Below are 25,544 nucleotides of genomic sequence, written 5' to 3'. Positions count from 1 at the left end.
TTTGTGAATTATTTTTTCCTTTTTATTTAAAAAATTATTATAAAATTTATGCCACAGTAAAAATTCAAACAGTAGAGGAAGGTATACACAGCGAAGTAATTTCCTCACTCCCAAGTCCTACTCCCGGGAGTTTGGATATCATTCTAGAAGTGTTCTATCCATAGATAAGCATAAATATTTTTTTATTTAAAAAACATCCATATTTCATAGGTGTCTTTCCACATTAGTACATTCAGAACTGCTTCATTCTTTTAAGACGATAACTGATTTAACCAATTCCTATACATGGACATTTTGATTGATCTCAGTATTTTATACATGGCATCCTTATATACTAGCACATTGAATGGGAGTGGGTGACTACTATGAAGAAACATTCTAATTACTAGACTTTTGAAAGCAGTATGGCTAGGCTCCTCGAGAGCTCAGGATCTTATTGCAACTAAAAGAACAAGATCATTCCTATGGCAATTCTGAAACAACTAATCACCTAATGCTCTCAAATCACAGGCAACAGGAGAAGGGTAGCTTACACGTAATAAGGTCACTGTCATTTCATGTAGAGGAGATAACTGACGTATCAGCAAAGAGCAAATAAAAAAGAAATAACTTTCAGAACAAGCTGTTATATTCATTTGGTATCAATAAAATGGTCCAAAATAAACCAGAAGACCACGGCAAGTTATAGCTGTGTAAATGATGAAACGCGATATTTACTGTTTAAATTCAGCAGCTGAAAGAATCCCTTTGGAAGGAAGATGAAAACTAAGCATCTGTGCTTTACTTCCAGACTGCATTCCTTTTTGGAACAATATGACCAACCGGTTAGAATTTGGGTATTACTGTTACCTTCTCCTTCACATCTGCATCGTGGTGATTAAGTAAAGCTCTCATTTTCTGGGCACATTCTTCTCCATATAATAGGAAAAACAGGGAATCTTTAGTGAAAGTAGGCTGACTAGCTAAATGGCCTTCCTTTTTGAGGCAGTTATTTATATTCTGAAATAGTGTAAGAGCTCGAAGAAGAATCTCCTTTGCCGTGTGGCCATCATAAAGGGAAAGGAATGATGAATCTACCTGAAATAGGAAACAGTATTATTTTAATATATGAAAACATTTTTCATGTTTTTTCATATTAAAACCTGCACTGAATACATTTAAAAAATCTTATCATAGAAAATCCCTAAGACTGCATAACAGAAGTGTAAAATCTTATGATGCACCCCCACATTGTATACTAATGGAAAAGAGGTTTCATGTTTTAGCTGAAAAATAGTTATTTCCTTGGGGTCCCAGAATGGGATCATTTGGAAAAACACCCAGTTCCTTTTTAAGCGTCATCATACCGTCTTCGTGGGAACTCATTAATTCACCAAACATTTACGGCACATCCTCACTGCACGAGGAGCAGATGAATTCAACAGGAGCTGAGCTCCATGCTGTCTCCATACCACCTCTGCTTCCTCAGAACACTTATCACAGCTTTTCATGGTATTTCCGTCGCCCTCCCCGCACTGTAAGCTCCCCGAGGACAAGCACCATGTTACACTGCACTCACAGGTGTGTCTCGGTACTTGGCCCAACATCTGGCACATACTGGGGACTAATTAAATACCAGTGATTCAGTGCAGTAAGATACATGTGTGCACAAACAGTTGTCCCTAATTAGGTAGACACAAAAATTATAATTTATTTTTGCTAGGGAGAACGTTTCAAAAATGATTTTTTTAAAAAGAAAAATAATGCTCATTTCAAAAAATTTAGGAAAATACATATAGGCAAAAGGATCCCCACCTCCCCCCCAAAACTGCCCCACAACCCACCACACAGTATTGCTCCTCAGAACTGAATGCGTTCCTCCCACCACCCCCGATTCACATGTTGAAGCCCCGATCCCCAATGTGACCGGAGGTAGGACCTTTGGGAGATAATTTGGTTTATGTGAGGTGCTGAGGAGGGGATGAGTGTCCTTCTACGGCGGAGGATCACAGCTGCTCTCCGATGAGTGAGGACACAGTGAGAAGGCAGCAGCCTGATGTCGGCCCTCATAGGAGCCCCGTCTGCCAGCACACTGATCTTGGATTCCCTAGCCCCCAAACTGAAAACCAAATTTCTGTTGTTCAAGCCAAAAAAAAAAAAAAGGCTCCTCAGATAATGCCTGTTAACATTTTAAAAGGGATAAATCTATCCAGATCTACCTGTCCACATTTATATATTTATTTATTTACAAAACAAATATGTAAGCTATTTACTTGGGCACCAAGTAGTCCTTCTGTCATGGCTGGATTTTCAGACAAATTCAAAAGCAATTTCAAAACTTGAACCTGAAATAAGAATAATATTGGTTTATTTCAGACTAGCAAGCATGAATTTTCTCTCCCTGTACTCTCACCAAGTCCACAGTTTAAAATCCTGCCTATGCTTCAAAGTCTGGCTCAAATTCTCTCTACTCCATGGAGGCTTCTCAATTCTTACGTAAAAGGGCTGGGGCTCGCTTTCTCTCTCTCAACTCTTAACAACATTTGGCACCACTCTCAGCACTTACCACGCAGCAGTGTTATTTAAAACTCATTTTTCCAATTACATTGTCAGGGAGGTAGGGAGAATACTGTGAGTGTCTTTACTATCCATCCCCCACCCACATGCATACCTAACACTTAGTAAGTTTAACGTGTTACATAAATGATGTTGATTATGATTACTGTTAGGTGAAAGATCTTTGGAACGAAAAAGGAATCTCAAAGCTTAGTTCATTTCTATTTAAGTATGAAGAATTTTGAAGTTTGGTTACCAAGAATAAAGTAACAAACAATATGGCCCTTTTTAGTAGGTTACAGTGAATCTTTGAGCTTACCTTTTTTATGTGAAAAACGTTTACAATCATTTAAATAGGCAATGCTATAAATAGCAAACAAATGTTGACTTATAGCCGGGTAGCTAAAATATCAGCATTCTTATCAGTTATAACTGAAAAGTTAGTAATAAAAACATTCAAATAGAATTCCTACTTTAAAAACAAAGATCATGTAAGACTATAAGGCACTTGAAATTACAGAAAGGAGCAGGGAGGGGTTCTGAAGTCAGCAAAACGTGACAAAGGTGCCCTTCACTAGATCTGGGAAGGAACTTCCGGATGTTAACTTTATAAAACTTTGATCACAAAGGCATGTGTTTAATATAGAACATTAAAAACAAAAAAGAAAAAACAAAAGCACAAAGGAAAAGGATATTTATACCTGTATTACCATGACCAGAAATGGTCACTATTAAGTTTTGGTATTTTCTCTCCGGTCTTTACGTACCTACCCTGTATACTCACATATTCCTTTGATCATGTTGTACATGCTAATTTGTTAATTAAGGCGAAGGTTATGCAGCTTTGCTTTTTTTTTTTTTATCAACTATTTAATTTTTTAAATAAAATAAATGGTCATGACTCATTTCAAACAATGCAGAAGGGAAGAAGAAGGTAAAAACAAAAACCACCATTCTATCTGCCCATCTCACTCCCCAGTGGAAACCATGGGTAACAGTTTCTTGTACATGCCAGGTCCTGCTTTACAAACAGACATCCCCTATAAATTAGTCTTTTAAGGTAAAAATAAAGATGACTTCTGACCTTTCTGTAGTGCGCTCCCTGGTCTGGCCTGACTGGCCAGCAATACCGAGAGTAAGTGCTAGGAATAAACACTTGTCTCCAATGTCAATCAAGTTCTGATTAAGAAAACAGGGCCAAGAGTTCTGAACAAAGATGGTCCCGAACCTATGAAATAAGCCTGGATGAAGTCAATCGAATCTAAAAGGCCCAGTGGTGTCAACAAGGGCAGGTTTACAACCAGGGAATAGTAACAGAAATAGTCATTTATTATCCTGAATGAAAAGTCCATGTTGCTGTGCTCTGTAGAAGCGAGTTAAATGTGAAAAAATATATATAAAGTTAGAGGACAACTACAGATTACCCAGCTATATGTATTTTGGTTTGAAACCATATTTATTGTCTTCTTTCTCTTATCACTTGTGCCACCTTGTGGTGACTCCAGGGCATTTCTTTTAAGCCATTAGTTCCCGCCCCTCCCCCCCCCCCACTGCAGATGTGGCAAACACAAGATTTACATTAATCTTCCACTACTTGTATTTAGTTGTGAATCAGTGTTGTACCCACAAGGATATTATAATACAGTGAGATTACTTATTAAAAATAAGATTTTAAAAAGTCATCTTGGTGGTTATATATTAAGAAAATATCTAAAACGGACACCTTTTCCCACTTATAAATGAATTACTATCCAAAAGTGCATGTGCAAGTTGGAACTTTAAACTCATTTTTTTATGGAGAAACAATGTTATAATTGGTTAGCTTCCCGGACAGACCAAGAAAGCCAATTTTCTATCCCAGAAATACTGCACTAGGCAATGTAATGGAAAAACAAAAATAGAACATACTATTGTGGTATGAGTCACCTTTTAAAAAGTCATAAAATATATTGAAACATAGCCCATGTCTGAGACAGATGTATACAGCCTGAGGACAGACTCTCCTGGCTCTGAACTCGGTGCTCCTCTGAGGTTTTGGGTAAGATGGCTCCAGAGGCGAGATTTTTTCCTACAGCTGCAACACCATGGGTGAGAGGGGAGGGAGGAGGATTTCCGTGGGGCCTCGGGCTGGAGGTCACCCTGCTCCACTGGAGAGAGATGATGGGTACATGCGTTTTGGAAATTGCCTATGGATGGAGCAATACTGTTAAAATATTGTTAATGATTATTACATTTAATCTTGAATGCCTTATTTGGATCAGGTCCAAATAAGTTTGGCTATTGGAAATACGGAAAGCCCACATAAAAACATCTCAGAACAAATTTTAAAAGGACTATAGTGAAGCTCTCCTATAATTACGACACAGAAATAACTTCCATGGTGATGAGTATTTGGAGGCTGGCTTCACATTTGGTCCTCCTAAAATGCTTGTCCATTTTTCTCTCAAATGTGCCAGAGAACAGAGACCAATATAGTAAAACACTGATAGATCAACCCAAGTAATCAAAAACTTGGATTAGTCTACCCTTCGTTTTTATGCCACTTCTTGAAAATGGCACTTGATAAGAATGCTTAGTAATATGAGGGGGTGACTCAGATAACTTTCATAGTTGTCTCCTGAGATCCTACTTAATTCAGCTCAATCTGTTGCCTCCTACGTCTTCATAAGAGGTCAAAGTGAAACAGAGACATCCAACACTAAAACTTAAAGATTTTCCAACCAATAATGGCTGAATCAAAAAATCAAAAAATGTTTTGTTAACCCTAAGGTAAGCAAAAATTAACCAGCACTGTCACTCAAAGATTCCCTTTACTCACAACGGTCCTACAGCTGACGGGGGGTGGGGGAGAAGTTAGCTCCTTCACGTCAGTAAAAGGTAAACTGATTTGCAGAAAACCAAATGAATACCAATCTACTGATAAGTGAAACATAATTTTTACAAGTTAATTTTGAAATTCAGTATTAGGATAAATATAATTTACTTTCCTTGAACTTATGTAAGGGTTGTTTTTTTTTTTGGGGGGGAAGGTTTTTAATAAACTTTAAACTTTCTCTTTTTTGAGACCTGTAAATTGAATTCCAATCTTATAAGCCTAATGAACTATCTCTTCATACTTCAAGTAATAACTGCTTCCTTTGTACCTTGGTGCTTCCATTTCCCGTGAGCAACACGTGGAACAGGTCTGTAATGTAACTGGTAAGCATGTGCTGGTGGTCGTTGGTAACTGTCATGTTTGTTAACAATCTCAGTCCGGCCAGCTGCACGGGGGAGTTCAGGGGACCAGAGAAGACATCCTCACAGACTTGATTGACATATACCTGGAGGTGGGGGGAAAAAAGTGAGCATCTTAGAATCTTCAAAATTTTTCTATTGAACAGTAATTTTTCTACGCAGTGGACTTAGGGCAACTGTTCAGGATGAGACTGGCTTCTTAGAAAAGAGTGTGGTGACTTTTTTTTAAAGCTGCCCCAGGGCGGCAGCCGGATGGCTCAGTTGGTTAGAGTGCAAGCTCTCAACAAGGTTGCCAGTTCAATTCCCATGTGGGATTTAGTAGCTCCTGCAACTAAAGATTGAAAATGGCAACTGGACGTGGAGCTGAGTTGTGTCCTCCACAACTAGACTGAAGGATAATGACTTGGAGCTGATGGGCCCCGGAGAAACACACTGTTCCCCAATATACTCCAATCAAAACAAAACAAAACAAAACAAAACAAAAACTGCCTTTATTAATGCCAGACTTTGGGCTGAACACTTACAAATATACCTTCCTTAATCCGTAAGGCAGCTAATCCGTAATGAGGTGGCAGCTGTAATAAAGTGGTGTGGCCAGTTTACAGAAAAGGACTTTCAAGTCTTCAGGGAGCTTGGATCCCTGGCCCAGTATAAGCCACCCAGTGTGGGACCAATGTCTAATTCCTGAGGCCATGATCTCAGTACCTCCCAACTCAGTCTCCCTTCCTGTGTCCACTGTCTGGGCACAGACCAGAATTAAGGAGGAACCTGTGAGACCACCTTGTATCATGTAAGTACCTTCCCAGTAGGGTCTAAGAACCACATCAAGTTAGAAATGAAGGATGGTCGGGGGGTGGTGGGGTGGGGGCGGCTAAGGGAAATAGAATTTTTCTTTAGAGTTAGTCCTATTAAAAAGCAAGCAGAGGCAAAACTATATTTGGCCCAAGGTTCTTAATTTTTATCTAGGTGTGTGTATATTAACTACTTCATAATACAGATGGTGCCAAAAAGTGTATACACATTTTAAGAAAGGAGAAAACTGTATTAATTGTAATATTCAATATATACCGATAACAAAAGATGAATACAAGTCACATTTGACTTCTGCAATTACAAGAGGTGCTCAAAGTGGTTACCATCAGCGTCCAGACACTTCTGATTACGGCGAACTACTGCTTGAGCAACGCTGACCAAAGTGTCCACTTGTATACATTCTTTTGGCACCCCCGGTATTAACCACCACTGGCAAAAAGGAACGCAATGCCAGTAGTACTCCTATTTCACACATGATAGAACTAAACCCAGTACGATGGACTTTTTATTTACTCTGAAACTCTTATTTTCTATGTCTGGCCATGATCTTTCCACCTTTGAAAAATTATGTCTTGCAGATAACTGGGATTCACCTAAATCTGAACTCCACCAAAAGTTCAAACTGGTAAGAAAAATTTCCTAATACAAAATGCTAAGAAATTACTAATTGTCCCATTACCCAATATTAACTTTTTTTCACCTTAAATATATACAATTTTTATTTGAAAAAAATGTGGAGTGATGCAGGACAGGGTTGCCCTCCTGGGGGCGGGAGGTGTCACAGTCCCGGGGTGAGGGGTATGGGAGTCATGGTCCTGGGAGGCCGAGGACACTGTCTTGTGGTGGGGTAGGGGGGTCACCATCCCAGGGATGAGGGAGGTCGTAGTGTAGGGTGAGGGGGCCCGGGGTCATGGTGCCGGCAACAGTAGTACCTCCTCAGGTCACAGTGGGGACCAGCCAGTATTAACTCTGAAAAAATATCCAAATATAGCTTTGTTACCATAATAACTAAAGTAATGGCAGTAAAGCAAAGAGAGATTACATTTTTAATCTGGTTTCAAGATCTAAATGACATTTACAGTCATTTGGTCAACTGGTTCTCTTTGGTCAATTTCATGACACATCTATCCTTTGAAACAACCAGCATTTCCTTAGCTCTTTATAAATCATATATTTTCATAAGATGCTGGTATCTTTCAAAGCATTTCCTAAAATGTGTCGAGCATTTACATCCTTATTATCTCTGAATCTTTTCACCATTTCAATTCAAGCAACAAGGTTACCAAATGGGCCAGCTGAGTTATTCCTGGAGATGGGTCTACCTCACCCTGTTCCTTTCTCTTGGAATTCCCTCCTCCCCACTCTACCTATAGAAACCGTAGACATTCTTAAGAGCCAGGTCACACTCTACCTGTTCTCGAAACTTTTGGATGCCATCTCCCCTTTCTGTATACTCAACAATGTTTTACTTATATTTTTCCTTAAAGCACTTCATCATGTTCTGCCTTGAATTGTAACTACTTACAGACTTGCCTTATTTCTCCTTCCAGCTTTCTTTAAAGACGTTATTCATGTTCATTTCTGAACTCTGTACCACAGAGCAGGAACTGAATAAATGCTGAATTAACATTATTTCCTAATTTATTGTATCTTTCTACTGATATTATCTGACTCTGGCCTCTTTCTTTTACCACATTTGGATTATACTGAACCCCAAATTCAAAAGTTCACTGCATCTCTTATTGGCTACCTCAGGTCCCTCTCTTTTGTGTTATTCTCCAATAAAAAAATGGGTGAGGACCTGAATAAACACCTTTCCAAAGTAGACATACAAATGGTCAACAGTTTCATGAAAAGATGCTCAGTATCACTAATCATCAGGGGAATGCAATTCAAAAACATATCATCTCATGCCTTTTAGAAGCGGTAAGTGTTGGCAAGGATGTGAAGAAAAAGGAACCCTCATTCACTATTGGTGGGAATGTAAACTGGTATAGTGACTATAGTAAACAGTATGGAGGTTCCTCAAGAAATTAAAAATAGAACTACCATATGTTACAGCAACCCCATTTCTGGGTATATATCTGAAGGAAATTAAATCACTATCTCTAAGAGGTATCTGCACCCCCAACTTCACTGCAGCATTACAATAGCCAAGACAAAATCAACCCAAGTGTCTGTCGATGGTTGAATGGATCAAGATGTGATATACACAATGGAATACTATTCAACCATAAAAAAGAAGGAAATCTTGCTATTTGCAACAACAGGGATGGACCTTGGGGACATTATACTAAGTGAAATAAGTCAGACAGAGAAAGACAAATACTCAATGATCTCACTTGTACAGAGAATCTAAAAAAGGCTAACTCATAGAAGCAGAGGAGCATGGTGTTTGCCAGGGGCTGAGGGAATGGGGGGAATGGAGCCATGCTTGTCAGAGGGGACACATTTCTAGTTATTAAGATGAATAAGTTCTGGGGATCTAATGTACACCAGGGTGACTACAGTTAATAATACTGTATTATATACTTGAAAGTTGCTAAAAGGCTAGATCTTAAATGTTCTCACCACAGGGAAAAAACAGGTAATTAATTATGTGAGGTGATGGAGGTGTTAGCTAATTTTGCTATAATATACGAGTATGTGTATTCAATCATCATCATCTTAAACTCACACAATATTACATATCATTTATGTCATGTTACATATCACTGGAAAAAAATAAAGGAAAATCTTAGCCATAAAGTTATAAAGGGCAGTCTACTAAAACTTCACCACTTTTTAATTTTCTCTTTCATTTATAGGTAACGTTACACATTTGTGATTTTAGATAACCTACCTTTATCTTGATTTGATTTTCAACATTCACACTAAGGTTATTCAGTGCATTTAAAGCTTTCTCTTTAATACTGTGGTTGGGATCATTGCTTTTGCTTCCAACAATTGGAATACCACCCAATTCACGAATAATGACCTAAGGGGAAAAAACAGGACTATAATTTCAATACGCACATCTCTTCATTGAATTCTTTGCATCCAAATAAAAATTATCCTTTGGAAATACCTTTTCCATATACAATCTATAATTCCTATTGTTTTTAAAAGTATCATCCATATTATAAAGAAAATCAATTAAAAATAAAATTAAGGTATGTAATTAAACTATAGCATGACGCTATACAATGAAGATTTTCGGAGTTACTGTAATGATCTCAAACAATTTACAAACAAAATTATTTTACTTTGAGATAAATTATATGACTTTTCTATTACATGCAAATTTGGAAAAGTATTATGATTTAGAATACTAAAGCAGTGTTTGCTAAAAGGTATTCTTTGGAACATTAATCCTTCAAGATGTTAACAGATGTTCCATTTTAAAAAAGGGAGGTTTCATGGTGAAGTGTGAGAAACTTTTGGGGTAACAAAGTAAACATATTTTTTATTGTGATGCATGAATGTCCACGTGCACAGAGAATCTCTAAGAGGGGAGTACTGAATATAGTACAACTGACCCCTGAACAACATGGGTTTGAACTGCACGAGTCCATTTATACGTGGATTTTTTTCAATTCTTACTTTAATTGTAAGAATACAGTGTATATAGAACACACAAAATGTGTTAATCGACTGGATGTTACTGGAAAGGCTTCCGTCAACAGTAGGCCACTAATAGTTAAGTTTTTGGGGAGTCAGAAGTTACACATAGATTTGAGTGTGCAGGATCGGCCCTCCCAACCCCTGCGTTGTTCAAGGGTCAAGTGTATTTTCTATGAACTGTACACAAAAAGAGGGACTTTTTTCAGTGTCTAGAGTGGGAGGAACACCTATTAACTTGAAGAACTAGAGTTCTACAGTTTGAACAAAAGTGTCAAAATTTTCAAAGGAAATATAGCCTGAAGATTTGTCTCTGTGCACATGGACAATTGATTGCAGTATTATGTTACTATGTACCTTTGGCCCCAACATTGAAAGACATATCAATTGCTTTAATTCTTATAAGAAAAATAAGCTGAAAATGACTACTGTCAGGCCAAGACTAGTCTATCAGAATAGGAGAAAAAGAGTATTTTGCCATCATCCACTTTTTAACCAACAGGCCAATATACCACTCTACTGTTAAGGGTGGGCATAGCACTGAGAGAAGAAAAAACTTTCCCTCTGCAACTCTAGGTTCCGTTTCTTCCCAAGGACTTGTGGTTACCAGAAAACAGCTTTTTTGTTTTTAAACTGTACTGGGAAAGCATATCGAGGCACTAACTGATGAAGATGGGCACCAACTCCCATTATCCAAGAAAGTACTTATTCACCAGTGGCTACTGACCCTGTACTACGAGTACGATTTGTTTCAGAGGGATATAGAACTCTGGTATCAGAAATACCCCAATACAGGCATGCGAATAATCAGTCATCATCTGTTGTGTTGTTTGCCTGGCACCTCCTCTATCCCATGCAGTCCCTGGTGGCAGTGCTGGGCCACTGTGTTCATACCCACCCTGCTGTGGGCTCAGGCTCCTGTGAGCTAGGCCTTGCTAATGGTGCTCCACGGAGCCTCACTCAGTAACTGACCCAAAGGCTCGGCGCTTGATTCTAGCACAGCAACTCCACCTTCTGGATTATGAGCTACAGGGATGAAGGCTTGAGAGGCCAGTGGCTTTCTTTTCATCCCTGTCATTTTGGAAAAGCTCTTTGTAGCCAGAGAGACAAAGCAATACACAGAAGGAAGCAGGGGTAAGCATAGCCAAAAGACAGAGGAAGACAGCTGATAACACTTTTGGGAACCCTGAGCTGTATTCACTAGTGCCTGAAACCAATGCTATTCTTGGAGGTTCAAGTTAACAGCTCAGTATTTTCCCTTTTTGGTTTAAAATAAATTAAGCTGGATTCTATCACTTTCAACTGCAAGAATGTGAGCAATACACAGACCTTCTTTATATTTTGTTATAAATCTCTAAAGCTTTACAGTAAACCTTGACATACTAGAAAAAACTGGACTGAAAAAAGTATAAATTGAAAATAATTTTGCGTTCATGACAATGTTAACAAAGGGTACTAGCTGAATATAATTTTTTAAAATTTTCTACTTTCTCCTAGTGGTGGGGAGGAGAAGAAAGCAATCAAACTAAACTCTTTAATCTTGGTGTTAAGTCTCTACTTGTAGAAGCTGTTTACATTGGTTAGTGGTTGTCAGAGTGTGGTCCAGCCCCGCCCCCCATCAGAACCATCCTTGTAAGAGCTATACGCAGTATCAAGTACGCATTTAAATGTTAATGCTTTCATCGTCCTACTGCTCAATTTTAAATACTTAACAAGGCCAAGCAATGAGAAGTATTAATTAGATACAGGCATTACGAATGGGATCTAGAAACCTATTAATACTCACTACTATTAGGCTGTACTTTTCAGAAGTACACAAAGCTTCAGTAGGTCTAAGTAGTCATGTTGTAGAGATGGGGAAACTGAGGCTCTGGGAGGGGCACAATTACTACTGGTGTAAGAATGGGGGGAGCCTGTCTGCTGAGACTCGGTACTTACTTGGTTAGCTGAAAAGGCTGCATTGTTACCCAGAGTAACCAGAGCTCTTTCAATAATTACAGGATCCTCAGTCGACTCAAGCAGGTAAAGGAGTTTCTGAAGTTGTTCAGCATTTAGGACGTCATCACATGAACCATTGGTTAAGTCTTCTGTGTAAGAAGAAAATTATTTAAAGTTCACCTAAAATCAATATGAGATTTAAAACATTTTAAAAACAGTATTGAATGCATACTCTGATATCAGGCACAGTGTTAAGTACTTTATATTCTTTATCTCAGTTAATCCTCAAGTAACCCTAGGAAGAAGATACTATTATGCTTCTCAATTTACATATGGGAACCTGAGGCTTACAGACATTAAGGAATTAGTCACTTGGTATTTTCCTTTAGTAAGACACTGCATGCAAATAACTTATACCCCTAACACCAACTGCATTTTCTGTTTCTTTTACAAATCAGGTACACCCATCTAATGAAACACTTGCCTACAGGAATAGGATTTACATTAAAAAAAGCTTTTCTGATCACAATTTTCAGAGCATCTCAGGCAGAGGAGAAGTTATGGGAGTGTTTCAGGTGTGGCATTTCTGTCTGGTTTACGTGAGTAAAGCACTGAGGACTGGAGTGCTAGAATAACAGTCTACTGGGGTGATGACAAAAGAAAAGCTGTCATTTTGAGTAAAAAGGTAGAATAGTCAAATGCTGGGTCTGCTCAGTGACTTAGAATTTATAGCTCTAACCTTAAAACAAATCCTCTTTACAGAAATCATCACAGGAAAACCAGAAACTTTTTCTAACACTACTGTGTTAGAAACACAGAACATGATTCCTTAAAAGTGAAACATAGGCCAGACAGCGCATGTGTTCACGTATATGGCTGGGGGTGTGGGGAGGGTGGAGACAAGAGAAGGTTATACAATGATGTCACATCTGTACTTTTTCTTTTTAAAAATATATACCAAATTATTACAGGTGGCGATCTTTGGGTGCTGGCATAATAAACTACTTTTATTTTCTACTCTGTGCTAATGAGTACTTTCTGAAATTTTCAAACAATAAACATGTATTATTGCTATAATTAAAATAATTATGAATATTGCTTAAAGAAGAATCACAAAATATCTGAGGGATAAGTATAGACTATGGGAACTGACAAGTGGTATGATGTGCTGAAGAAGTCAAATAAGAAATCAACCGTCAGGAAAATCTAAAATCTAAAAAGCCAGCAGATTCTCACTCCCAAGTCTTATAATCAGGATCTCTGGGCTCTGCTTTTACTCCTGAATCCACTACCTGCCTCATTTACATCTTATAAAATAGGGTTTCACCTAAAGAATACCTGAAAAGATAAGCCAAAGAATAACAAAAGCATAGATTTTTAGAATAGAAAGAATGTTGGGGTTCATCCAAACCTCTCATTTTACACACCAGGGAACTGAAGCCAGGTTCATTTAAAGATCTGCCCAAAGTCACACAGGAATTGGTAGCAGAGACCACAGAAATGAAAATATAAAACTGGAGGCAAGTTATTTAATCTCTTTTTGGGTCTCAGTTTTCTCATTTGTAAAATAAAAGGGTTGGTCTAAGACAATAACTGTTCCAAAGGTTCCTATACAACTCTGAAGGTGTGTGATTTTCTACACAAACATATGGCAGAAATATGATTAAATTTAACCCATTCATACTTCTAAAACATTTCAAAATTTGATTACTTCCTAATACATTTTCCCACAAAACCCTTTAACAATTTTTATAGATATGCAAATTATTTATAAATAGTCCAATAAAATTTTATAAGGAAAAGTGTTAAATCATAGAATTTTCACTTGAAGGGAGGAAGTGCAACGTGTTTGTTGAGAGTAAGCCAAGGCTAAGGTGCCAGACTGTCTAGGTAGTTCTGATTCTAGATAAGCTACTTGACCCAAGCTGAGATTTAACCTCTCTAAGCCTGTTCCTTCATCTATTAAATGGGAGTTAATAGTGTCTGCTCAAAGGATTTTAGTGCCTAGAATACTGTGAAGGCCTGGAATATTTTTATTATTTTTTTTTATTAAGAGGACACACAGCTGGTTAATAACAAAACTGGCTCTAGAACCCAGATCTTTTCATTCCAGTCTGTTGCTCTTCCCCCCACTAGACCACTCTTAATCTATTCAAGTGATGATCCTCAATTTAAATTTTGTAAATAAACCTGAACTTCTCTGCTTGAATTTTTAATAAAAACCACATGTTACTTTTTCAGATAAGAAATAAACCTAAAACTCTTCAACACTTTAGAGGATGGTGATCACCTGATACCTACTTTTTCCATTGGTAAAGTTTTGAACTATTATACAAGTGAGGCAAACACGAGTGTCCGAGCTCTCCACTTAGCTTTGTACCAGTAAGACCCTGAAAGAATTTTAAGCTCTGTGGTTCACCAGCTCCTCAAGTAAACAGAGGAGAAATTCCACTTCTCAAAGGAAATGAAAAGTGACTACCAAAGAATAACATTATAGCAAGATAAATTTCAAGATAATTGTCATAGTACAGAATCATTCCAACCAGGAACACAATATGCTTTCCTGTTTTTGTAGCCTCATGTTCTTCATTCAAATTATCTTCGTATAGGCTTCTTGCTAGATGTATTCAAGTTTTTATAGCTATCATGAATGAGATCTTTTTAATTAAATTTTTGCGTTTGTTATTCTTTCCATACAAAAAGCTACTGATTTGGGTATATTTATCTTGCATTTGAGTTACTTTATTGAACTCTTGTTGCGTCTAAAAGTTATTCAATTGATTCTCTTGGATTTTTCCAAATAAATCATTATGTCATCTACTAATTATAATTTTGTCTCCTTTCCAATATTTATGCATTTTTTTTCTTGTCTTATCAAGCTAGCTATGACTCCAGGATAATGGTGAAGAGTAGCTGTCACAGCAGGCACCCTTCTCTTGTTCTTGAATTTAGTAAAGAACTAATTTTGCTATTAGTGTTTCACCATTAAATACAATGTTTGCTTTTGGTTTTTGATGGATGCTCTTCATCAACTTAAAACCATTTCCTTTTATTTATTCCTAACTTGCTGCAAATTTTTATCAGACATGATAACATTCAAATGTTTTATTATGAAGTCATCGTGTTTTTGCTTTTAATCGAATAATGCAATAAATTACATTAATATTATTTCCCAACATAAATTCTCCTTACATGTCCATTTGGCCTTGGCATATTATTACTTGAATCCCATGATGGATTTGATTTGCTAATATTTTATTTAAGATTTTTATATCTTTATTTGTAATTGAGATAGATTTATAGTCTTTTTATGCTATCCTTGTCAGGTTTTGCTATTAGACTGGTGGATGAATTGCAATTGTTTCCATATTTTTTAATGCTCTCAAACAGTCTTAACAGTATAGGAATTACAAATTTCTTACACTTTAAGGCAAAGAAACGATCACCCAGTTCTGGTTCAAGGTGGTGATGTAGGAAGATACTGAACTCACCTTCTCCCACAGACACATCGAATCTACAGCTACATAGGGGCGACTCCCTCTGAAATAAACCAAGAAACTGAATGACTCCTACAGGGTTTCCCCGAAAATAAGCACCAGTTAAGATCTCAGCCAGATGGACGCATTCAGTACGTTATGACGATGCTCCAGAAGATGATGACATGACTGTTTGAATAAATGCAGTTTGTTGTACATGAAAAAATAAGACATCCCCTGAAAATAAGCCTTAATGGACCAAAAATTAATATAAGACCCGGTCTTATTTTTGGGGAAACACGGTATGCATTGGGCAAATGAGAAAAAACCACACTGAAATAGGTGAAGAGGCTGAGACACAATCTCACCATAAACCCACCCTTGCGGCAGTGATCCACGATTAGGAAGAAATTCACAACTCACAGTTTCTCCCAGAGGAGCGAAGGGTTTGGATCCTACATCCTGTGCCCCAATTTTTAAGACTACCACCTGAGAAATGGGCCCCGAAAAATTCTAACTTAGAAAGCCAATGAGGTATGCGTCCACAAGACCCACACGGCTATACAGCGAATTAAGAGACAGTTATTAATGGCTGGAGCAGACTCACTATGGCTAACACCCCAGGGCCCAGCAGAGGCAGTTCACTGAAACCAGTTTTTCCCTGAAAGAGGTCTACTTGCTCATCTAAATAGTTGTGGCCTGAGGAGCTGGCTTCAATTTAACATACAATGGGAGCCCAAATGATTTCAAGGAAGGAAATAAAAACTAGAGCAGAAATAAATGAAACAGACTCTTCCAAACTCATTTACGAAGCCAGCATTACCCTGATACCAAAATCAGACAAGGGTGCCATAAGAGAAGAAAATTATAGGCTAATATCCCCGATGACTATAGATGCAAAAATCTCAACAAAATATAGCAAACAATACATTGAAAGGATCATATACCATGATCAAGTGGGATTTATCCCTGAGATGCAAAGGTGGTTCAACATCCTCATATCAATCAATGTGATACACCACAGTAACAAATGAAAGACAAAAATCATATGATCATCTCACTAGGTGCAGAAAAAGCAGTTGACAGTATTCAACATCCATTCATCTGAAACACTCTCAACAAAGTGAGTAAAAAGGGAATGTGCCTCAATGTAATAAAGTCCAGATATGACAAGCCTATGTATCATACTCAATGGTGAAAAACCAAAAGTTTTTCTTCTAAGTTCATGAACAAGACAAAGATACCCACTCCTGCTACTTTCATTCAATATAGTACTGGAAGTCCTAGCCAGGGCAATTAGGCAAGAAAAAAAAAAGGCATCTAGATCAGAAAAAATGTCGCAGATAACATGATATTCTATACAGAAAATCCTAACGACTTCACCTAAAAAACTGTTAGGATACAAAATCAATATAAAAAAACCAACTGAATTTCTATACATTAATAACAAATTATCAGAAAGAGAAATTAAGAAAACAATCCTATTGACAAATGCATCAAAAGGAATACCTGGTAATAAATGTAATCAAGGAGGTGAAAGACTTGTACAGTGCAAACTATAAGACACTGATACAAGAAAATGAAGATGACACTAGTAAATGGGAAGATATTCTGTGCTCATAAATTGGAAGAATTAATATTATTAAAACGTCCACATCACCAAAGCAATCTACAGATTCAATGTAATCCCTATCAAAATTCCAATGGCACTTTTTCATAGAAATAGAACTATCCTAAAATTTGTATGGAACCACAAAAGACCCCAATTGCCAAATCAATCTTGACAAAGACGTACAAAGCTGGAGACATCACACTTCCTGATTTCAAAGTAAACTACAAAGCTATAGGAATCAAAACAGTATGGTATTGGTATAAAACAGAGACAATAGATTAATGGAACAGAATTGAGAGCCCAGAAATAAACCCACACACATATGGTCAATTAATTTACGAAAAGGAGCCAAGAATACACAATGGGGAAAGGACAGTCTCTTCAATAAATGGTGCTGGGAAAATTAGCCACAGGCAAAAGAATAAAACTGGACCACTATCTTACACCATAAACAAAAATAAACTCATAATGGATTAAAGTCTTGAACATAAGACCTGAAGGCATATAACTCCTAGCAGAAATATAGGTGGTAAGCTCCTTACATAGGTCTTGGCATGATATTTTGGATTTGACAACAAAAGCGAAAACAAGTGGAACTATATCAACCTAAAAAAATTTCTGAGAAAATATTTGCAAATCATGTATCTGATAAGGGGTTAATATTCAAAATACAGAAAGAATTCATGCAACTCAATAGCAAAAAGCCAAACAATCTGATTAAAAAGTGGGCAGAAGATCTGAACAGACATTTTCCCAAAGACATTAATGTGGCCAACAGGTACATGAAACAGTGCTGAATATCAGTAAGCATCAGGGAAATGCAAATCAAAACCACAATGAGCTATTATCATCTCACACTTGTCAGAATATCTATCATCAACAAGACATGAGATAATGAGTGTTGGTGAGGATGCAGAAAAAAGGGAAATCTTATGCACCATTGGTGGAATGTAAATTGGTGCAGGAGCTATGGAAAAGTATGAAGATTCCTCACAAAATTAAAAATAGAACATATGATCCAGCAATTCTACTTCTGGGTGTTATCTGAGGAAAACAAAATCACTATCTTAAAGAGATATTTGCACCCCCATGCTCATTATTTACAATAGCCAAGATAAGGAAACAATCTGTCCATTGTTGGATGAATGTATCAAGCTTTACATACATATATATATATATATAATATATATATATGATACATATACATCAGTCATAAAAAGGATATCCTGCTATATGTGACACAACATGGATAGACCTGGAGGGCATAATGCTAAGTGAAATAAGCTAGACAGAGCAAGACAAATACTGTATGATTTCACTTATTCATAGAATCTAAAAACAAACAAAAAAACCAAACTTCGATACAGAGAATAGATTTGATTGGTGGTGGTGGTGGTGGTGGTATGGCTCCATGCATATAAAAAGGGTGAATGTGGTCAAAAGGTACAAGCTTCCAGTTATAAGTCTTGAGGATGTAATGTACAGCTTGGTGTGATTAGTTAACAATACTGTATTATACAGTTTAAAGTTCCTAAGAGAGTATGTCTTAAAAATTCTAGGCACAAGAAAAAAACTATAACTGTGTGGTAATGGATGTGAAGATGTCAATTAAACTTTTGTGGTGACCATTTTGCAATATATGCATACATTATGTTGTTCACCTAAAACTAAAGAATGTTATATTACATCAATTACATCTCAATTAAAAGAAAGATCATCCTCTGAAATCCAAGAATGATGCTGACAAAATGGGTATTTATCAATCTTTTTCAAAAATAAAAGTGTAGCTTCAAGAAGAAGGGACTGTGAGCAACTTCATTCATTGTAGGCTGCGTGACTTAAGGTATTTTGGTGATATGAGGAACTGGTAAAATTAAAAGTAAGATTTTTGTCAGTCTTCATCAGTACAAGTGAGAAGGTATCTGAGTCCAGGCCACCTGACCACTTACTTATACAGAAACATCTCTGACATAAAGACAATGAATTAGGCTTTGTAAGTGAGGGTAAATGCAAATTTTTTCTTTATTTTAAAAAAGGATTTTTCCCTTCTGCGAAAGACCCTCCCCCCCACTCCTTTAGAGCATTTCCTGGAGGAAACTTGTAATTGTAATTCCTTTGTCTATCTCTTTGATATAAACATATATCTTTGTAAAACTTAAGTAAGCCTCTTGGCAGTTTACAATCCAAGAAAGTTTTTTAGGGGCTTTGGGATCATTTGTTTGAAATATCAAGGAAGGTGCAGGTATTTCCTCGTCTCTGAATTTAGACTTGGCATCTGGCTCCATGTTATAACCACCTGTTTATCATAGAGATACCGAGAAGTCTTATTTTCCCTCTGGATAAAGGCAATTAGCTAACATAAATAGACACCCCAACTACCAGTGAACTCAGGATGAACTACGTGTAGCAAATGCTGCTGTCAAGTTCTCTTAAGGACAAAGTGTTTATCTCGAGAACATGTAGGTAATATGAAATAGGTTACATCTGTCTGGGTACCTAAAGGGGTGAGAACACTTTCTGTCTTTGCAATCCCGTTAGCTGATTGCCGGTGATGGGTGTAGCAACCAGGTTTAATGCTTAGACCATAATAAAGCTATTTAGTTCTTCTGTACATTTGTAGAGAGGAGCTTCTTTGTTGGCAGGAGATTTTATTTGTAATTATTTCCCTAACAGCTTCCATGACCTAAAATATCCATCCAGAACATTCAACAAATTGTTTGAATCCTGAATGCACCAATCAACTTCTGGACAGAAACCTAATCCTGTACTTACGTGTCCGCCAGGAGGTGTCCCCCATGCAGACAACTGTTCCATTTTGAAATAGCTATTATCTACATCTATCTCCAGTATCTCTCTGCAATTTTGCATATATAAGGATCGTGGTGACTTCAAGGTATCCTCCCCTCTCAGAGGCTGGGCTGAATCCAGGCAGAACTGCCCCTCTGGCGTCCTTTCTTCCAGGGTAACTGCACAAAGAATTTCATCTACTGCTCCAGGCCCCGCAACACCCCGTCCACAGCCGGGGAATCCTTTTGGTAACACAAAGGCCGGGAGCAAGCGAGAGGCAATCATCCGCTTTTGCGAAACCTAATCCTCGGCTGTGACGCCGGACTCAGGTAGGAAAGTTTGACCAATAGTCTTATGCCAGGATTTTGAACAAAGAAGTGGAAACAGGGAAGCGGCTCAGAATCCTATACCCACCCAATTAAGCGGACAATCTGCCCACAATACCTGGACCTCCCTCCCTCCGCGGGCTCTCCTCCTTCTTTCACTCACAGCACAGGCAAGCCACGAGCGCCGGCGGCGTCTCCAACCCCCACTCCTGTCCCCCCCTCCTCACCTGCCGGGCACCCCGCGGCCTCACCTGCAGATTGCGATGGACGCAGCCGAAGCCCGTGGCCGCCTCGCCGCTGGCCCCGCATCAGCCTGTAAATGCAGTAGCAGGCACCGGCCCCGAGGACCAGGCCCGCCGCCACCCAGCCCGCGTCCCGGGCGCCGCCCATGCTGCCGCTGGAGCCTGTGCGCAGCGTGGGGCCTGGAGCAGGAGGCTCGTGTGCGCCGGTGCAGGGGTCTGCGAGGCCAGCGGGAACAGCCGCCGCCCGAGCTGGATGGAGCCCGCCAGCCCCAGGAGAAAGGAAATGGGAGTCTGAGCTCCGCCTCCCGGAAGCGGCCCTGCTAAAATTGTAAACCCGCCCACTCTGGCCCTTACGCGTCTGGGCAGCTTCCCCCAGGTGGGGCGAGGGGCTTGTAGAAGGGAACCGGACTCTGTGAAGAGCTACACACACACCGCGCGCCCCGAGGGGCCACACCGGGACTGAACCGCCCGAGGCGGGTTTCCCCGCACTTCTTCCCGAGCCCGTTCCGCTGGGGCCGTAGGGCCGTCATCCCTCAGGCTGCCCCGACGAGCGGCGCCGGGCTCCTGCGCGCCCCGCCCCTCCCGCCCCTTCCGCCCCTTCCGCCCCGCCCCGCGGTTGCTGGGGCAACGCCGGGACGCGCCCGCCGGGAGTCTCCGCGGCGCTCCGGCTGAGCCAGGAGACGGGAGCAGGCCCGCAGCGCGGTTTAAGTGGGGCCTCCTGCCATGGCCTCGCTACGCAGTGCCAGCCCCAAGCTGAGAAACTACTTCAGGGAGAACTACATTCCTCAGGTCTGCGAGGTACTGGAGCCACTTGACGGCAGACTTAGGAGAGGGAGGAATCGGAAGGGATTTCCCAGAGGAGGGGCTAGGGTTTGGCGGGGAGGGAGGGAGTGGAGGGAAGGACGAGCGGAATGAGACAGGATGATGTCAGCCTGGGACAAGTAGGCAGTCTGGGCTGAAGATAGTGATCCGAGAGGAGAAAACAGAGGGTGGCGGTGGCTGAAGGGGAGGGGGAGGGGAATGACATCTTCCAGGCAGAAAGAGCACAGGGCCCTGGAGAAGAAACCCCAAACTCCAGCGTTAAGATTTGGACCAAAAGAGCCTGAGAAGAGGAACCTGAGGACTAGAGGAGTGAGAAAGGAGTGCCCTAGAGAGAGAGGGGGGAGGGAAATCAGGAGAGTGTGGCTTTATGAAGAGAGTGGGCGACAGTGTCACCTAAGATAAGGACCTGATGGGGTGTAATGGATTTGGCCCAAGGTGAGCCTGCGGTTTCAATGGAACAAGGAAAGCAGAAGACAGATTGAGGTTAGCTGAGGAGAGAGAGGAAGCTGAGACCTTTAGAGGGAAAGTAGCCAGCCCTTTGTGAAGGCAGGACCCCAGACTAGTATTGCCTTAAACGGGGAAGGACTGCCCCTTCCCCCCATAATTATAACAGGAGGAAGGAGCACAAGATAGGGGTGGACAGGTTTTGTAGGTTTGGGGGTAGGAAGCCAAGAAAGGTCTCTGGTGACTTTTATTTTCTCTACAAATATTTGGTGAGATATTTGCCAAGAATGTGTATGTTTGGGTGGGGATGGAGGGTGCAGAGGGATTTTGAGCAGAGATAAATTATGTGGAGAATGAGGGAGAGAGAATTCTAGGGAAGGACAAAGAAGAGCCTAGCTGGGGAAGCAAATCTCCTCTGCAGTTGGGAGGCCATTTTTGTACAGCTCCCCTCCTTTTGGGACGGTAATGTAGAAGTATTTATTAAAATGTTAAATACATCTACCCTTTGACCGAGCATTTCCACTTCTAGGGATCCACTTTGGAAATATACTTGCATATATGCTCAGAAAGATGTACAAGGATATTCATTATAACTGTTACACAGTGAGAATGGTAAACAACCTAAATGTGAATAAGAGAATGAGATATTATGTAGAATTAAGTATATCTGTACCTTTTGAGAAGAAAAGCTCTTTAAGACACATTCAGTTAAATACACAGCAAAAGAAACCATCGACAAAATAAAGAGGCAACCAACTGAATGGGAGAAGATTTTTGCAAACAGTGCCTCCGATAAGGGGCTAATATCCAAAATATATAAGGAACTTATGAAACTCAACAACAAAAAAACAAACAATCCAATTGAAAAATGGGCAGAGGACCTGCAGAGACATTTCTCCAAAGAGGACATAAAATGGAAAATAGACATGAAAAAATGCTCAACATCACTAATCATCAGAGAAATGCAAATAAAAACCACAATGAGATATCAGCTCACCCCAGTCAGAATGGCTATCATCAACAAGACAAATAGTAACAAGTGTTGGAGAGGCTGTGGAGAAAAAGGAACACTCATACACTGTTGGTGGAAATGCAGACTGGTCCAGCCGTTATGGAAGGCAGTGTGGATGTTCCTCAAAAAATTATGAATCGAATTACCATATGACCCAGCAATCCCTCTCCTGGGTATCTACCCAAAAAGGACACGTGTGCTCCAATGTTCATTGCAGCTTTGTTTACGGTGGCCAAGACATGGAAACAACCAAAATATCCTTTGATAGATGAATGGATAAAGAAGTTGTGGTATATATACACAATGGAATACTATTCGGCGGTAAGAAAAGATGATATAGGAACATTTGTGACAACATGGATGGATCTTGAGAGTATGATGCTAAGCAAAATAAGTCAGACAGAAAAAGCAGAGAACCATATGATTTATGTGGTATATAAACCAAAAACAGCAAAAGAACAAGACAAACAAATGAGAAACAAAAACTCATAGACACAGACAATAGTTTAGTGGTTACCAGAGAGTAAGGGAGGTGGGGGGTGGGAGATGAGGATAAGGGGGATCGAATATATGGTGATGGAAGGAGAACTGACTCTGGGTGGTGAACACACAATGGGATTTATAGATGATGTAATACAGAATTGTACACCTGAAATCTATGTAATTTCACTAACAATTGTCACCCCAATAAATTAAAAAAAAAAAAGAAAAAGAAAAGATAAAAAGGCAAGTTGCCCAACAAAGTATCTACTACAATCTGGCTACCTATCTGATTTCACATACGTATGTATATGCATGTATATATATGCGTGTGTGTTGATATGTACATGTATGTGTATGTGTGTATAACTATATTTAAGACAATACATGCATAGAGCATATGCCAAACTATTAATAGCAAATGTTTTGGGGAAGGTTTTAGAGGAGAACCCTAATTTTTTACTCTGTATACATCTGTATTGTTTTAATATTTTGTGATGAGTTTCAGTTATGTTTTATTTACCGCTATATAATTATATTTGAAAATATGTAGAGAGCATGGTACTCATCTTCCCAATTTGTGATTTTCTCAAGTAGCACTGAGTAATAAACCACATGTAGGTACAGAAATAAGAGTTGACTTCATCCAAGATAGACGTTTTCCAGGCATATAGAATAGAAGGCAATGGTGAGGGAGCTACGTTTTTGAGAGTGCCTGACGTGTTGGGCCAAGGATTCTAAGGACTGCGTGGGAAATGAGAACAAGACATGGTCCTGATATGTGGGTAGACAGTGGACGTTCCTAAGGGGTGAGTGAAGGGGATGAGGGAGTAATTGAGTGAGGGAACTAGAAAAGTAGGTGGTAGGGGTCAGAAAGTGGAATGTTTTTGTGTTTAAGATTCAGGATAGAGCATTGTGAATAATGACTCAGTCCAGGTTGGCTATGGAGCAGGTCGCAGAAGTGGACTTGGGTTGAGGGTCAGGGAATACCAGGGAAGTGATAGCTTCTCCTCACTTTGCTCTCCACTTGCTATGACACTACAAAGCTGCCAGGGGCATCCCTGGTTCTTCTTCTGAAGGCGAGCACTTCCTCACCAGCCTCACAGCCTGTATTGCTCTGCCCCTGGAAAAAAGAGGCCCTCAGAAGGACTCCCCATTGCCTAAAATGATAAGCTTTTGCGGAACTCTTCACCTACATTACCAGCCAGTGCAAGAGAGCAGTCCTCACACACTCACCTTCACCTGGTTATTCACTTCCCCTAAGAGACTATCAGGATGAATCCCACTGTGCCTCATACCCCTGTACATCTGTCAATTTGCCAGGCCTCACACTCTTCTAAAACCCATCTTCTGCAAGCTTTGAAACACATAATCTTTCATCACAGATTTTCCTGTACAGTTAACCTCTTTTGAACTTTACCTACCTGTCCTAAATAAAACCTGGTTGTCTACTTAGAATGTCATTTCCCTGCAACCTCTTAAATAGAGGCTGATTTAAAAAAATCTTGCTGTATTCATTGGGCTTACCTAATCTATTGATTGATATTTTCCATCAGTTTTAGAAAATCCTCAGTCATTTTCAAATATTGCTTCTACCCAGTTTCTCTTTCTTCTTCTGGGACTCCAATCATAAATATATTCGTTTTTTGTTGTTGTTGTTTTGTTTTTACTTTGTCCTATATGCCCTTTTTGTTCTGTCCTGTTTTTTTCACTCTGTGCTCAAGTTTGGATATTTTTTATTGAGTGTCTTCAAGTTTATTGATTCTGTTTTATACTTTGTCCAGTCTACTGTTAAATACATCAGATGAGTTCTTAATTTCAGACAGTATATTTTTCAGTTCTAGAATGTCCATTTGATTTTTTTATACATTCTAATTAAAATTCTGAATTCTTTTTATCCATTTTGTCTTATCATTTCCTGTTTTCTTTAACATGTTAATTCTTGTTCTTTTAAAATTATTGTCTGTTATGATTATTTTGAATTAAATTCTTTACTAGAATTTAGTTACTAGCATAGAATAAGTGTTCTTTAATAAAATTACTGGTGTGATTTCTGTCTCCTGACTGATATGGAAGGCTTAACTGGAAAGGGAAACAAGGAAACTTTCTGAGGAGTTGGAAAATGACGGAGATATGGGTGATAGAATTATATGGCTAAGATTTGTGCATTTGAATTTTTGTAAATTTTACCTAAAAAAATTACAGTTGAGAACAGGTGGGAAA

The 25,544-nt window shown here is 39.2% G+C and overlaps 2 protein-coding genes across 3 annotated transcripts in view; one reads left to right on the top strand and one right to left on the bottom strand.

The window, feature by feature from the left end:
• On the bottom strand, window positions 1-21,108 carry ARMC10 (armadillo repeat containing 10). 2 transcript variants are annotated; one of them, XM_019744540.3, is made up of 6 exons: window positions 20,573-21,108; window positions 12,121-12,266; window positions 9,425-9,559; window positions 5,679-5,855; window positions 2,253-2,324; window positions 1-1,077 (listed from the first exon to the last, which is right to left on the bottom strand). In XM_019744540.3, the coding sequence occupies exons 1-6, from the start codon at window positions 20,709-20,711 to the stop codon at window positions 826-828; spliced, it is 921 nt and encodes a 306-aa protein (XP_019600099.1). In that variant the 5' UTR covers window positions 20,712-21,108; the 3' UTR covers window positions 1-825. The 2 variants fall into 2 exon arrangements, with proteins under 2 accessions (XP_019600099.1, XP_019600098.1); XM_019744539.3 differs by having other exon boundaries at window positions 12,121-12,269; window positions 20,573-21,106.
• Window positions 21,109-21,150: 42 nt separating this feature from the next.
• The window catches only part of FBXL13 (F-box and leucine rich repeat protein 13), a 226,893-nt gene continuing 222,499 nt past the window's right edge, over window positions 21,151-25,544 (top strand). The window contains exon 1 of the mRNA XM_019744537.3: window positions 21,151-21,361. Within this exon, the coding sequence (XP_019600096.2) occupies window positions 21,287-21,361 (75 nt within the window). The 5' untranslated portion in view covers window positions 21,151-21,286. The remainder of the gene's footprint in view (window positions 21,362-25,544) is intronic.

Source organism: Rhinolophus sinicus, chromosome 4, assembly GCF_057876585.1.
Source record: "Rhinolophus sinicus isolate RSI-liver-muscle chromosome 4, RSI-T2T, whole genome shotgun sequence".
Classification (NCBI taxonomy): Eukaryota; Metazoa; Chordata; class Mammalia; order Chiroptera; family Rhinolophidae; genus Rhinolophus; species Rhinolophus sinicus.
The sequence above is the reverse complement of the archived record's forward strand: the minus strand, read 5'-3'. Positions and strand labels throughout refer to the sequence as shown.

Excerpts from the sequence above, each read along its gene's own strand:
- ARMC10 (XM_019744539.3), bottom strand. The coding sequence starts at position 20,711 with ATGGGCGGCGCCCGGGACGCGGGCTGGGTGGCGGCGGGCCTGGTCCTC. Across the intron at positions 12,270-20,572 it reads GCGTCCATCGCAATCTGCAG|AAGACTTAACCAATGGTTCA; the intron begins GTGAGGCCGCGG and ends CTTCTTACACAG. Across the intron at positions 1,078-2,252 it reads AAGGACTACTTGGTGCCCAA|GTAGATTCATCATTCCTTTC; the intron begins GTAAATAGCTTA and ends TTCCTATTTCAG.